General features: G+C 36.0%; 1 protein-coding gene across 2 annotated transcripts in view; it reads right to left on the bottom strand.

The window, feature by feature from the left end:
* Positions 1–3,504: 3,504 nt before the first annotated feature.
* LOC106877793 (zinc finger-containing ubiquitin peptidase 1) overlaps positions 3,505–12,819 on the bottom strand; it is a 21,455-nt gene continuing 12,140 nt past the window's right edge. For both annotated transcript variants that reach the window (XM_014926803.2, XM_014926802.2), the window contains 8 exons: positions 11,095–12,452; positions 10,452–10,525; positions 8,866–9,034; positions 7,767–7,964; positions 6,198–6,369; positions 5,597–5,730; positions 4,524–4,744; positions 3,505–4,212 (listed from right to left, as the gene is read on the bottom strand). In XM_014926803.2, the coding sequence (XP_014782289.1) occupies positions 4,177–4,212; positions 4,524–4,744; positions 5,597–5,730; positions 6,198–6,369; positions 7,767–7,964; positions 8,866–9,034; positions 10,452–10,525; positions 11,095–11,905 (1,815 nt within the window). In that variant the 5' untranslated portion in view covers positions 11,906–12,452 and the 3' untranslated portion in view covers positions 3,505–4,176. The remainder of the gene's footprint in view (positions 4,213–4,523; positions 4,745–5,596; positions 5,731–6,197; positions 6,370–7,766; positions 7,965–8,865; positions 9,035–10,451; positions 10,526–11,094; positions 12,453–12,819) is intronic.

The following is a 12,819-nucleotide window of genomic DNA, read 5'->3' as shown; positions in this document are numbered from 1 at the left end:
GTGTGTGTGTGTGTGTGTGTGTGTGTGTGTACATATATATTGAGTATGAAGCAAAAGTTTCTAGAACATTGTCCATAGAGTCATGCACTCAGAACTTACACTTCAGCCATTGTGTTCTGCTCCTGAGCAAAGAATCTCACTTTGTTTGCTCCAGATTTGCCTGTCTGACACACATGCACACATGAACACACTTCAGTCAGGTTGGTAGCCATATAATGGGTATTGTCCAGCTATAAAACCAGTTGTTTCTTTACAAAACGAACATCACACAAAACAGAAAAAGAAAATAGAAAACCAAATCTCTGATATAAAGCTTAGAAAAATGGATGCAAAAGTTAGAAGGAAATATATTGTTAAATCTATGGTGTTTTATCACTTTTTTTGTCTTAAGCAAGGATAATTTTTTTCTCCATGACAAACTGCTGTGAAAAGCTTTTACAGGTTCAAATATATGTCAGACATTACTGAAATGGTTTTGCGTTTATACAATCATAACCATACAATTGTTTTATGACGATATATAATTGTAATTATTTTCTATATCACACATATAGACAGGTTTTGGTCACAAAAGATGTCATTTGTGGACAATTATGATGAGCTTGGATGGAGTTGTTTTTTTTTTTCTTTGTTAAATGAAATTATTTAACTTAGTTAAGCTATAGCAATTCTCATCAGAGACATACAAAACTTGTTGAGAAAGGAAACAGAAAAAAGCCCAATAAATGGCCCTGCAGAAAATGTTGGGATATATATTTATATATATATAAGCCAGCTGCTCGCAACTTTTTTTTCCATCTTATAAGGGTAAATACCCAATCTTTCAGCTGCTGGGCACTTTTCATCTCTTCCACAGATATTCTTCTGTGCCTTTTAGAACTGTATGTCTAGATGAGATGCTTTTTCAAAATGAATACAGCAGTCTATTTTTGTTTTCTGCAGTATACCTACATTAAGTAAGATATAGAAAATGCTATTTTGAACTAATATTGCTTCCATCACTAACAACGAATATACACACACACACACACATATATATAAATGGCTATGCAGAAAATGTTGGGATGTGTATATATATTTATACACACACACACCTCTTGTAACTCTTTTGATATCAATGAAGCTGTTACCACCCTTGGTTCTAAATAACAGAAACTTCCTATGTAAAGTAATCTAAAGTTAAAAGTTACCATTAAAATTTCATGTTAATTTATGTTTCAAACACCTCATTGATATTGGCAAAGTTATTTTGTTAAATTCTTCACCATTTTCAAATTGATCTAAAACAAAGGCAGTCTATGGCACAGAATATGGTTAACAAAAGGGTCAAAGAAGTCCTTTTGTTTTGTTGTTTTGGTATAATTTTATTAAGAATCACCTTTAGATTGAGTTTCTATTCCAAATGTTATCTGGGGTACTTATTTGGGGTATTTTAGCCCCGTGGTTAAGCTGTCTGACTTAACACTTATAAGGCCGTGGGCCTAATTCCTGGACTAGCTGATCTATGCAATATGTCCTTGGGCAAGACACTTCATTTTCCATTGCTCCTGTCCACTCTGCTGCAGAGTTGTGCTTCACAGACCAATTATTGGCTCAAAATCTTGCAAATAAAACATATCAATGGCTGTCAAGGGCTACAACATACTGGACAATGATAATAATAATAATAATAATAATAATAAGCATCACTGAATTTCTATTTCACCTGGTTTTGTTTTAACGAAACATTTTAGCTGTTTTTTTTTTTAATAATTTCTCAGCTAATTATCTCAATGTTTGTCACTTAGAATTGGTTTAAATAAATATATTTAAAATTTCATTGTTTCTTCCTTTTTGTTTACTAGTGGCTGTGTGGTAAGAAGTTTCCTTCCCAAGCATATTTTTGGGTTCAGTCCCACCGCATGGCATCTTGGATGAGCGTCTTCTACGATGGCCTCTAGCTGACCAAAACCTTGTAAACTGAAAGAAGCTCATTATATATATATATATATAAAATCATCATTTAATGTCTGCTTTCCATGCTGGCATGGGTTAGACTGTGGCTGTGTATGTGTGTCTTTGTCCCCGACCACCATTGACAACCGGTGTTGGTATGTTTATGTCCCTGTAACTCAGCAGTTCAGCAAAATAGACCAACAGAGCAAGTACCAAGGTTTTGGTTGGCCTGACACTATAGAAAACACTTGCCATGCAGCAGGACTGAACCCAGAACCATGTGGTTGGGATGCAAGCTTCTTACCAAACAGCCATGCCTTTGCCTATAATTCTTATATGAATTATCACTTTTTTTTTTTAAATCTTAGTAGGGTCATTGTGCCAATGGTAAACACACTGTTCTATATTTTAGAGATGAAGAATTATTTACATCAAACAGATAGGTTAAAAGTGTGGGTTACTAACCTTAAAATTCTAGGTTCAATCCCAAGCAGTGACTTGAATAAATAATAACATCAGCAAAAAATACCTTAGGAATGAGAACAAAATACCCCATTAGTCAAATAACAGGTTTGGTTTGAAATTCCACCAGGACACCTGAGGAAGGCTGGAGAGTACATCAGCCGAAACATTGTGGTAACAACAAAGGTGAGGACACCTATTTGTACAATATAAATAAACACACCACTGACAAATAATGAAGTGAAATTGAACTAATTGGTTAGCTATTTAACCAACGAACTAATTGATTGCTTGACCTGAAACCGATCTGGTGGAGAGATGGCATGTCATTCAAGAGGATGTGGATGGCACTTGTAAGACAAAATCCTTTGATTGAGGACTGAGTAGTATTGAGAGAGGTGGGCTTTATATTAGGGTGACGAGAGGTTCGAGTATGATTAGCTGGGGACAGAAACAGGTGTTTTGCATGGAGGAGAAACAAAACTATAGTAAAAAAAAAAAAAGCAGGGGAGTTGAGGGGATAAAATAAGTAAAAGATGAAGCATAGAATACACAAAGAGAAATAGTTTTAAGTAAAGAATAAACTTTTATTCATTTAATGGGAAAAAAAACCGAAAAAAAAAAACCAACGAAAACTTTCAGAATAACAACAACAACAACAATATGAATACATGTGGTAAAATGTAAAATGTATTGTTCAGAAGTAAATTGCAGATTTTATCACAGAATAATTAGCACAAGGAGAGGTGGGGGAGGGTCAGAAAGGAAAAAAAAACAAAAAAAACAATGGAATGGGTGCAGACATGGCTGTTTTGGTTTAAAAATTCTCTTTGCAACCATTACAGGTTTAGATTCAATCTCACTGCACAGCACCTTGGGTAAGTGTCTTCTACCATATGTAACCTTTGCGAGTTTACCAATGTCTTGCATGTGGAATTTGGTAGAAGGGAACAGTGCAAAAGTCCAATGTACATGCATGCATATACATACATATATATATATATATATATATATATATATATATATATATATATATATATATATATATATATATATATATATATATATATATATACACATATACATCTACATATATATGTGTATGTACAAACACATATACATATGCACGTATATGTTAATATAAATTATTTCTATGTATATACATATATATATTTGTACATACATATGTATATTTATGCAATGGATGTAAACATCAGCAAGAAACCAAGATGCAAAAATTATATATAAATAATATACTAGTTTTTTTCCATTTTTCCATTTTTTTTTAATGAAGTCTCCTGTTGATATTTGTTCTGCACCGAGCTACAGACACTCCCTTGTAATTTTCGGCATATTTGAAAACACAGTCAACCAGACCAGTGATTAGTTCCATTGAAACAAACGGTTGCTGCTTCTGCTGCTAATGTTCAGCAATAGAGATATAAAATAAGTTAACCATATGTTTTATTTTAGTTTTTTTTTTTTTATGTTAAGTTCGTTCCATCCATTTTATTTGTGTTGGGTGACGGACATCGAAGAGAAGGCAAATAGGTGGAAAGTTGTAGATTCGGTGTGCAGAGGCAGAAGTTGTCAAAAACAAACGAACAAACAACAACAATAATAATAAGGAAAACATAACAAAAACAATAACAAGGTGTTGGAGGTCGGTGGTGGTGTTGGTTTTAGCAGTTATTAGCCATAGTGACATTGGTGTTGGCTGGTGTTAGAGGAGGAGGTGGTGGTGGTGGTGGTGGTAGTCGTGATGGTCAATGTACAATTTCAAGTGAGTTTCTCGGATTTTAAAGTCTTGCTAGCCTGCAACAGTGAATAATAATAAAAAAAGTGTTTACAGGTATTCATTTAAACATAATTGCAGTTGGAACTTGTTACACAGTAATTAATTTCGTTAGCAGACAAAGGTGAGCATAAGAAATGAAAACACAACAAAAGAAACTTCAATTCAGAAGTGTATATACCAAAATGTGTGTGTGTGTATATATATATATATATATATATATATATAATACAAATAATAAATGAGTATATGCATATATACGTACATGTATGTGCATACATGCAAACACACACCCACATTCACAAAAAGAAGAACAAATAAATCTACTAACGTGCCATTCTTGGTCAGTGAGGGTTCCGACAACTGCGACAATCTGGTATTGGTCTTTAGTCATGTTGTTTAGGTATTTGCGTAGAGGCTGCATCAAGGCTGGCGTCGTCTGGGCTTTGAGTTTCTTCATGTGGGACTTACTACTGGCCGGGTCCAATATCAATAATGTAATGGCACCTGTTTGTCGAGAAGTCTCAGCACCAATCACTGTCTGACTATGACCTGGAAATGGAGATCAAAGAGAATTACCTTCAGAAAATAGAAAACAATGAACAAAGAAAAGTGGGGTGGTGACAGTGGTTTGCAACCACATGGTTTTCAGTTTAGTTCTACTGTAAGGCCCTTTAGGCAAGTACCTTGCCCTGTGGGCGGATTTGGGAGACTGAAAGAAGCCCACCATCATGTATGTATGTGTGTAGTCTTATTTGTTTCAGTCATTTGACTGTGGCCATGCTGGAGCACTGCTTTTAATGCTGGATATATTTCTATATATATATATATATATATATATATTTCTGTATATGTCTGCGCGTATGTATGTATATATACCTATATATATTTGTGTATGCGTGTGTGTGTGTATGTATGAGTGTGTGCATCACACATCCAACAGATGCAGCTTGAATCCATCAATGTGGCTGAGTGGTTAGGTTATTTGGCTACCACTCAAAATGTCATGGGTTCAATTCAAACTTTCACAAGCAAACATGGAGCATGCTTTTGAAAATTGTCTTAGTTGCCTATGTAGTTGTGAGCAAAGATACTGCCGATCCTTAACGTAGGGTTACATCTAAGATGTAATAGCAGGAAGGGCTTCTTTCAGTTTCTCTCTACCAAATCCACTCACAATTGGCCGGGAGCAATAATAAAAAAAAAAAAAAATTTTAAACTTGTGCCATTCAGTAGAACTGAGCCCAAAACCACATGGTTGGCATGTAAACTTCTTACCACACAGCCATGCCAACCTGCATTCTGCTTATGCTAATCAGTCTCACAACGACCCCCTTATATCCAAGGCTGTGGAGTCGGAGGTGGAGTTGATGACGATGGTGGGGAAGGTGACGCACAGCTTACCTTGATACTGTAAGTAGAGGGGGGAGCGAAACTCGTGGTAATCCTTCCTTTTGAAGAAATCTCGAATCCACTGGAACATTCTAGGGTGTGTCTCTGGCTGTCCAGTTGGAGAATGGATGTCTATCAAACGGCACCTGTCCATGGTAAAATCAGAAACGGTTCAAATATACATTATGTCTGTACGCATGTGTGTGTGTGTTTGTGAGTGTATGTGTGTGTCTGTACACATGTGCATGCAAGTGTGTGTGTATATGTGTGTGTGTGTGTGTATTTGTGTCTGCATGTATGTACATACACTAGTGTGTGCATGCATTCGTTCGTGTGTGTGTGTGCGTTCATGTGCATGTGTGTGTTCGTGTGCGTGTGTGTGTGTGTGTGTGTGTGTGATTGTCCCCCAATTGACAATTGATATTGGTTTGTTTACATCCCTGTAGCATAGCAGTTTGGCAAAAGAGTCCAAACGAATAAGCACCAGACACCAAAATTACGCACTGTTTTTGATTCGTTCAACTAAATATGCCAAGGTGGTGCTCCAGCAGGGCCACCATCCAATTCCAATGACTGGAACAAGATAAAACAACGTCTAAGCCATTTAACTTACTTGAACTTCAATGAAGACAGCATAGCAACAATTTCTGTGGCGCCAATCCATTTCCTTGTGTCCACAAGTTTATTGCCCAATTGTTCAGCCCCTTGCTGGTCAAACCCATGCTGCCAAGCCCTTTCGATCAGCTGTTGCAACCGTTTTATCGATGCCACCAGACCATTCTTTGCTGCAAATGTCAGAAATAGTCATGAGGTTGTAATAAATGAAGCAACCGATATAAAAAAAGAACTGGAGTCGATTCGTTTGACTTAAAAAGAATTCTTGAAGGATGGCTGCAGTCTGATGACTGAAACAAGCAAAAAACATAGAGTTATATAAATACGTATGTCTGGATGATATGTGTGGATGTGTGGATGTATTGTATTAAATATCATGGGAATATATAAATGACAGACAAAAATTGCCCAGCTGCAGTCATGGGAAAGTAAGTTTGAAGAAATTTGTTACACTTTTGCAACAACAACAATAATGAATCTTTCTACAAAAGGCACAAGGCCAGCAATTTTGGAGGAGACGACTACATTGACCCCGGTGTTTGAGTGCTACTTATTTCATTGACACCAAAAGGATAAAAGGCAAATTGGACCAAAGCGGAATTTGAACTCAGAACGTAGGGCAAGAAGAAATGCTGCCAAGCATTTGGTCTGGTGTGCTGATGCTCCTGCCAGCTCACTGCCTTAATAATAATACCAATAATAATAATAATAATAATAATAATAATAATAATAATACCAATAATAATAATAATAATACCAATAATAATAATAATAATACCAATAATAATAATAATGATAATAATAATAATAATGGTTTCAAATTTTTCCACAAGGGCAGCCATTTGGGGAAGGGGATAAGTCAATTACATCAACCCCATTGGTTCACTGGTACTTATTTTATCGACTCCAAAACGATAAAAGGTAAAGTCAACCTCAGAGGAATTTGAACTCAGAATGTGAAGATGAGTGAAAAACTGCAAAGCTTTTCATCCAGCATGCTAACCATTCTGCCAACTCACCACCATGATAATAACAATAATAATAATAATAATAATAATGGTTTCAAATTTTGCCACAAGGGCAGCCATTTGGTGGGGAGGGAATGAGTCGATTACATTGACCCCAGTGTTCAACTGGTATTTATTTTATCAACTCCAAAAGGATGAAAGGCAAAGTCTACCTCAATGGAATTTGAGCTGAGAATGTAGCGACAGGTGAAATACCGCCAAGCATTTCGTCCAGCGTACTAACGATTCTGCCAGTTCGCTGCCTTAACAATAATAATAATAGTTTGAAATTTTGGCATAGGGCCATCAGTTTTTGAAGTGTTGGGGAAGTTATATTACATTGAGCCCAGTACTTGACTGGTATTATTTCACTGACCCCAAAAGGATGAAAGGCAAATTCAACCATCATGAAATTTGAACTCAGAACGTAAAGATCAACGAAACGCTGCTAAGCATTTTGTCCAGAGTGTTAACAATTTTACCAGCTCACCCCCATAATAATAACAATAATTGTAATAATATCAATGGCAATAAATAAATATAAAAAACAAGGTAGGTACATTTGTAGTCATCGGAGAGCAAGTTCCGATAAACGGGCTCTTTGGCCAGGCTGGAAAGCATCATCTGCAGATTTCGGTAGCCACATCCCCATCCGGTATCTCCAAACGAACCACCATAATGGTCGACATCTGAACATAACCAAACATCTTTGTTTTTGCTGTGTTGCTTGTAATATTCCCGTAGTGCTACGATGATCCCTACAAAAAAATAACAATAAAATAAAACATTTTGCTTTCATATTTGGTTTACAAGATTTTTGATGTGAACTTGTGGGTGGAAACGGACTTTGTTGTATCACAGGGATTTATATAAATGTTAACACTAAAAGACAGATCGAAAGACAGATCTGATGCTGACCTGGAGTAGCGAAAGCATGTCATTGAAGAGGTCGCAAACAGCAATGAGAGAGAGAAACCCTTTGATTATATCCAAAATCCTTTAGTCGTGGATATACTCAGAGCTCTATTGAGTATATACTACAGAAGTGGCAGGTAACTCCTGTTATCCAAAGTAACTGGATAAGAGGAGTTATCTGCCACTTCTAATGAAGACCTCACAACAGATTACAGTCCAGTACAATGATACAGTACCGGACGTCCTATCCGGCTTCCAGAAATCTGGAATTCCGTATTGAGTAAAGAGACCCTGTTTTTGAAGTTGCTTAATTTAGTAGATTAAAAAGACTAAAACATAATCTGTTTTAGAATTGTATTAATTTGTACCTGTAACTGTTAAGTAAAATCATATTTTTTTCTTCATTTAAATTTCATCCTATAAACATTATCTTGTATACATGGGACAGTTTGATAGATTCTATGAATTTTAAGTGGATTAATGAATATCAAACAAATCCTGCTTTAGAAATGTATGAATTTGAATCTGTTAAATGCAATTTAGTTCTTTACTTTTCACAGTTTATCTTATATTTTAATTATATATTTAGACTGTCTCCAGAAAACCAGAAAATCTAGAAATCTGGGACATTTCTGGTTCCAGTCTTGCCAATATAATTGATCCAGTACTGTATGATATAGACAACAACAATCAACAGGTGAGCAAAAGGGAAAACAGTAAATCTGTAGTCCTTTTTGTTTTTACCTTTAGTGCAAGAAACTCCATCATCAATGCCCGTCAACTGAGACTCGGACATCTGTGATGTATACATGTGATATTCGTAGCTACTGATCTGCCCTCTCTGTACAGCCTGGCTGAGGTTCGAATGGAACTGTTTCTTGTAGTTACCTCTCTCTGTCATCCCATACATGTCCTTCAAAGAAACCAATATTCACAGATTAAACATGGAGGCCACCCAACTTGGGAGTTACTGACTGTGCATTTATGCGTGTATGTATACATGCACGTGTATCTGTGTGGATATGTATGTATGTGTGAAATTCTTGATTTGTGTATACCACTGTATTGAGCTGTGTTTTTTTAATGCCAAAAAGAGGATCTTAACCATTTGTTAAAGAGAAACATTGTTAAAATAAAAACCAGATTAAAATATAAGCACTAAAGTAGATAGAATTGATTGAAACTATTGAGGTGGGTGCCCCAGCATGGCCACAGCCAAATGATTGAAACCAGTAAAAGAATAAAACTGTAGAGGAATAATTATCTCGCCTTATCTCAGCACTGATCTAGAGCATTCTAAGTAAATATCTTTATAATTAAATTATGGATTCGTGAAAAATATTTACTGAATACATTGGTGATTCAAAAATGTATTGGGTTAGCATTTAGATTTTTTGTTCTTTTTGTTCTTTTCCTTCCCAGTTTTTAATCAAAAACCAATCACTGTATTGAAATAAATCGCTGACCTAGTTTGTTATCTGTTCTTGAGTGCATTTAGAAATTCTGACATGGTGTGTTGTAACCACGGAAATGACCAGTGGCTTAACCTTATTATATAAAGCAGTGGTTCTCAGCTAAGATTTTGGGAGCACCACACAAACAAAATAGTAAATTGGGGATCCACAGAAGTATCTTAAGGGTTCATGGAAAAACTTTTGCTTTAGATGTATGTATTGCAAGACAGGATTAGGTTTCTTTCTCTTCAACATGTTTCTGGTCACAAAAACATGTTTTCTCAGAGAGTGTTATGACAAACCTACATCAGTGAATATTTGAGAGATGAGAGATAAAATAGGAATTTTGAAAGAAGCATCTATGAAAGTAATTTTTAAACTTTGAATGGCAATGGGAGGTCCACTAGAATAAAATAGGAATCAAAGGGGCCTTTGTGACTACACAGACACCTATAATCATTATTGAGAGCATGGTACACTCTGCTAAGTCACTCTTGATTCCAAATGATGGTTGCAATAATTCCTACATAAATCTCAATATATCTTCTGTGTCTTCCTTTTTTCACACTGATTTAATAGTCATTATGAAGAATTCTGTCTCATTCACTGACCATTTTCTGAGCATATTTCTAAGAATATATATTTGAAAATAATCAAGAATCTGGATAAATTCATTAAGAATTATGTCACAAAGAAGGGCCTCTTTTATTTAACAAATGTGAATGAGGTGGAAATTGTTTTAAATAACATAGTTCTGCTACTACCTCAGTTGAAGTACAATGGCACCAGAGCGGTTGTACTGCAGCAGAAATACCAAGAATTTTCAATGGGAAGCATAGAATGGTCAACACAAAAAATACAACAACAATAACATACCTGCAATTTCCGAAATTCAATTTCTTCATCAAATTCTTTCTGAAGCATCTCTGCAATCAATCTGTCATTCTGCTCTGTTTTTGGATAAAAAGATTGGCATCATATACATACATACATAAAGAGAAACATGTCCATACAGATACACACTATTCCATATTGCTTATCTCAAAAAATAATGCATATATATTAAAGGGATCTCTCTCCTCTCTTTTCTTACTGGGGTAGCCAAGTATCTCCTCTACAGCAAAACACCTCTCTCTATCCCTCTATTATATGCTAACCTCTCACCACATCTCTCTCTATCCCTCTATTATATGTACTAATTTCTCACCTGGCACCAAGCCACTTCCTGTGGTATCACTCCTTCTTTCAACAGAGAGGTTTCCGTCTTGCAAATTATTTGGCAACCCCACTGGTGTTGGTGCCATGTAAAAAACACCAGTGTGCTGGTGCCACATACACAGCACCCAGTTCATTTTGTAAAGTGGTTGGCATTAGGAAGGCATCCAGCTGTGGAAACCAAGCCAGGACAGACAAATGGAGCCTGGTCGACCACTGGGAACTTGCCGTTTTATGCAGAGCTTAGCAGCAGCAAATTAGAAAGTGTTAAATGAGGAGAAAAGATACCAAAAATATCCCTTACCATCTTTGGTTAAAGCAAAATGTCCAAAATCTGAATCAATACGAACAAGTTTGTTGTCTTTGTCGGCCACTTTTGTAGCAATTGCCTCTGAAATATCAGTTCCAATCGGTTTCACTGGAGAATCAAAATGGTCTCGATTGATATGTACTTGAAGTTCTTGAACAGAATTTAGCTGCCGGTTGCAGAGAAAGCAAGTTGTGAAATTGTCGTCTTGCCGTTTTTCTTCTGAACGAGAATCAAAATGATCTTTATTGATGTGGATTTGAAGTTCTTCAGCTGAATTTTTAGGAGTATTACAGATGAAACACACAAACCATTCTGAAATGTTTGTGTCGACTGGTTTGTCACTATCTCGGTTGTCTAAAGATGAAGATTGCATTAATAGTTTCGGTTGGCAGTTGTTAGCTCTGAGAGATGTATTGGCGTTCTCCTGAGTGTTGCATACAGAATTATCATTGGCCAAATTGCTGTCGGTGAAATGGAGGGTTATATTAGGGTCCTTGCCAAACTTGGAATTGTTATCAAGCATAGCTATAGAGAGCCCTTTTTTTGTGCATATTAACTGTGTCTGTTTGAGTTTTTTGGTCTTGCATCTTGCACCATTGTTTCTGTGTGCGTCAAGTAATGTATTATAGTAACTGCTCTCATTCTGGATATCAATGTCCATTGGCCTGACCACCTTGTTTTTTGAGGAATTAGACAGTTCGTTACTGTTGATCTCAGAGCTTTGTGGCAGTTCCTCAGATCTGGCCAAATCCAACAAGTCAGCATTGCCGCCTTTCTCTGCAGCAGTCTCTTTCTTGCCTGCCATATTCCTAGACTTCAGACTGTCAGTGCATACCAACAATACCAAAGACTATGTCAGTGAATACTAACGAGACTGATGACTGTATCTGTGAATACTAACAATAGCAGTGAACGTCAATGGCACCATCGACTGTGTTAGTGAATGCTAATGGCAACATTGACTGCGTCAATGAATGCTAAGGACACCAAGGGGTGTGTTTATGAATCCCAGCAACTCCAATGTGTTTATAAGACACATAACAATGACACAAGGGTGAAAGAAATGGCAGGGATATCAAACTGTATGGGACCATACAGACATTCCCAAAAATAAAGACTCTTGGGGAAGGAAGGAATGGCAGAAAGACAAAAAATTGTAAAACAATTCAAAAAATAGTCTTCAAAAAGATTCTGGTTGTAATCTTATGATCTGCTTGTTTTTTTTTTGTTTTTTGCTTTTTTCTTTTCTGCAGATACTATTTTAACAAATGTAAAATAGATTTTGTAGTTTATATCATAGTATCTGCTATCTGCTGTATACAATAGACACTGTGTTTCAACAGCTATGAGATCTGTAAAAGATAAAAAAGAAAAAGAAAACAATGTACTATTTTATTACTTGTGTGTGTGTGTTTGTGTGTAAATATCAGTGAGAGAACATGGAAATGGTTAAAAGGAAGAAGATAAATGGACAAGGCAAACAACTCTCATCAGCTATGGAGTACAGAATCAATGTAGTTTCAGTGGATTTAACCCATAATACTACTCGTTTGGCATGTTTCAGTAATTTTAAACATAACTGAAGTAGCATACATTTCAGTAAAATGCCTGAAGACTTAAAACATGCCAAACACAACATATGAGTGGGAAAAAAAACCTTAGAAATTAAACAGATGCACAATAATACAGTTCAACAAAAAGGAACACAGTTTTTCAACT

The sequence above is a fragment of the Octopus bimaculoides genome, chromosome 21 (assembly GCF_001194135.2).
Source record: "Octopus bimaculoides isolate UCB-OBI-ISO-001 chromosome 21, ASM119413v2, whole genome shotgun sequence".
In the NCBI taxonomy this organism is placed as follows: domain Eukaryota; kingdom Metazoa; phylum Mollusca; class Cephalopoda; order Octopoda; family Octopodidae; genus Octopus; species Octopus bimaculoides.
Note: the sequence above shows the minus strand (reverse complement) of the source record. Positions and strands in the feature narration are given on the sequence as shown.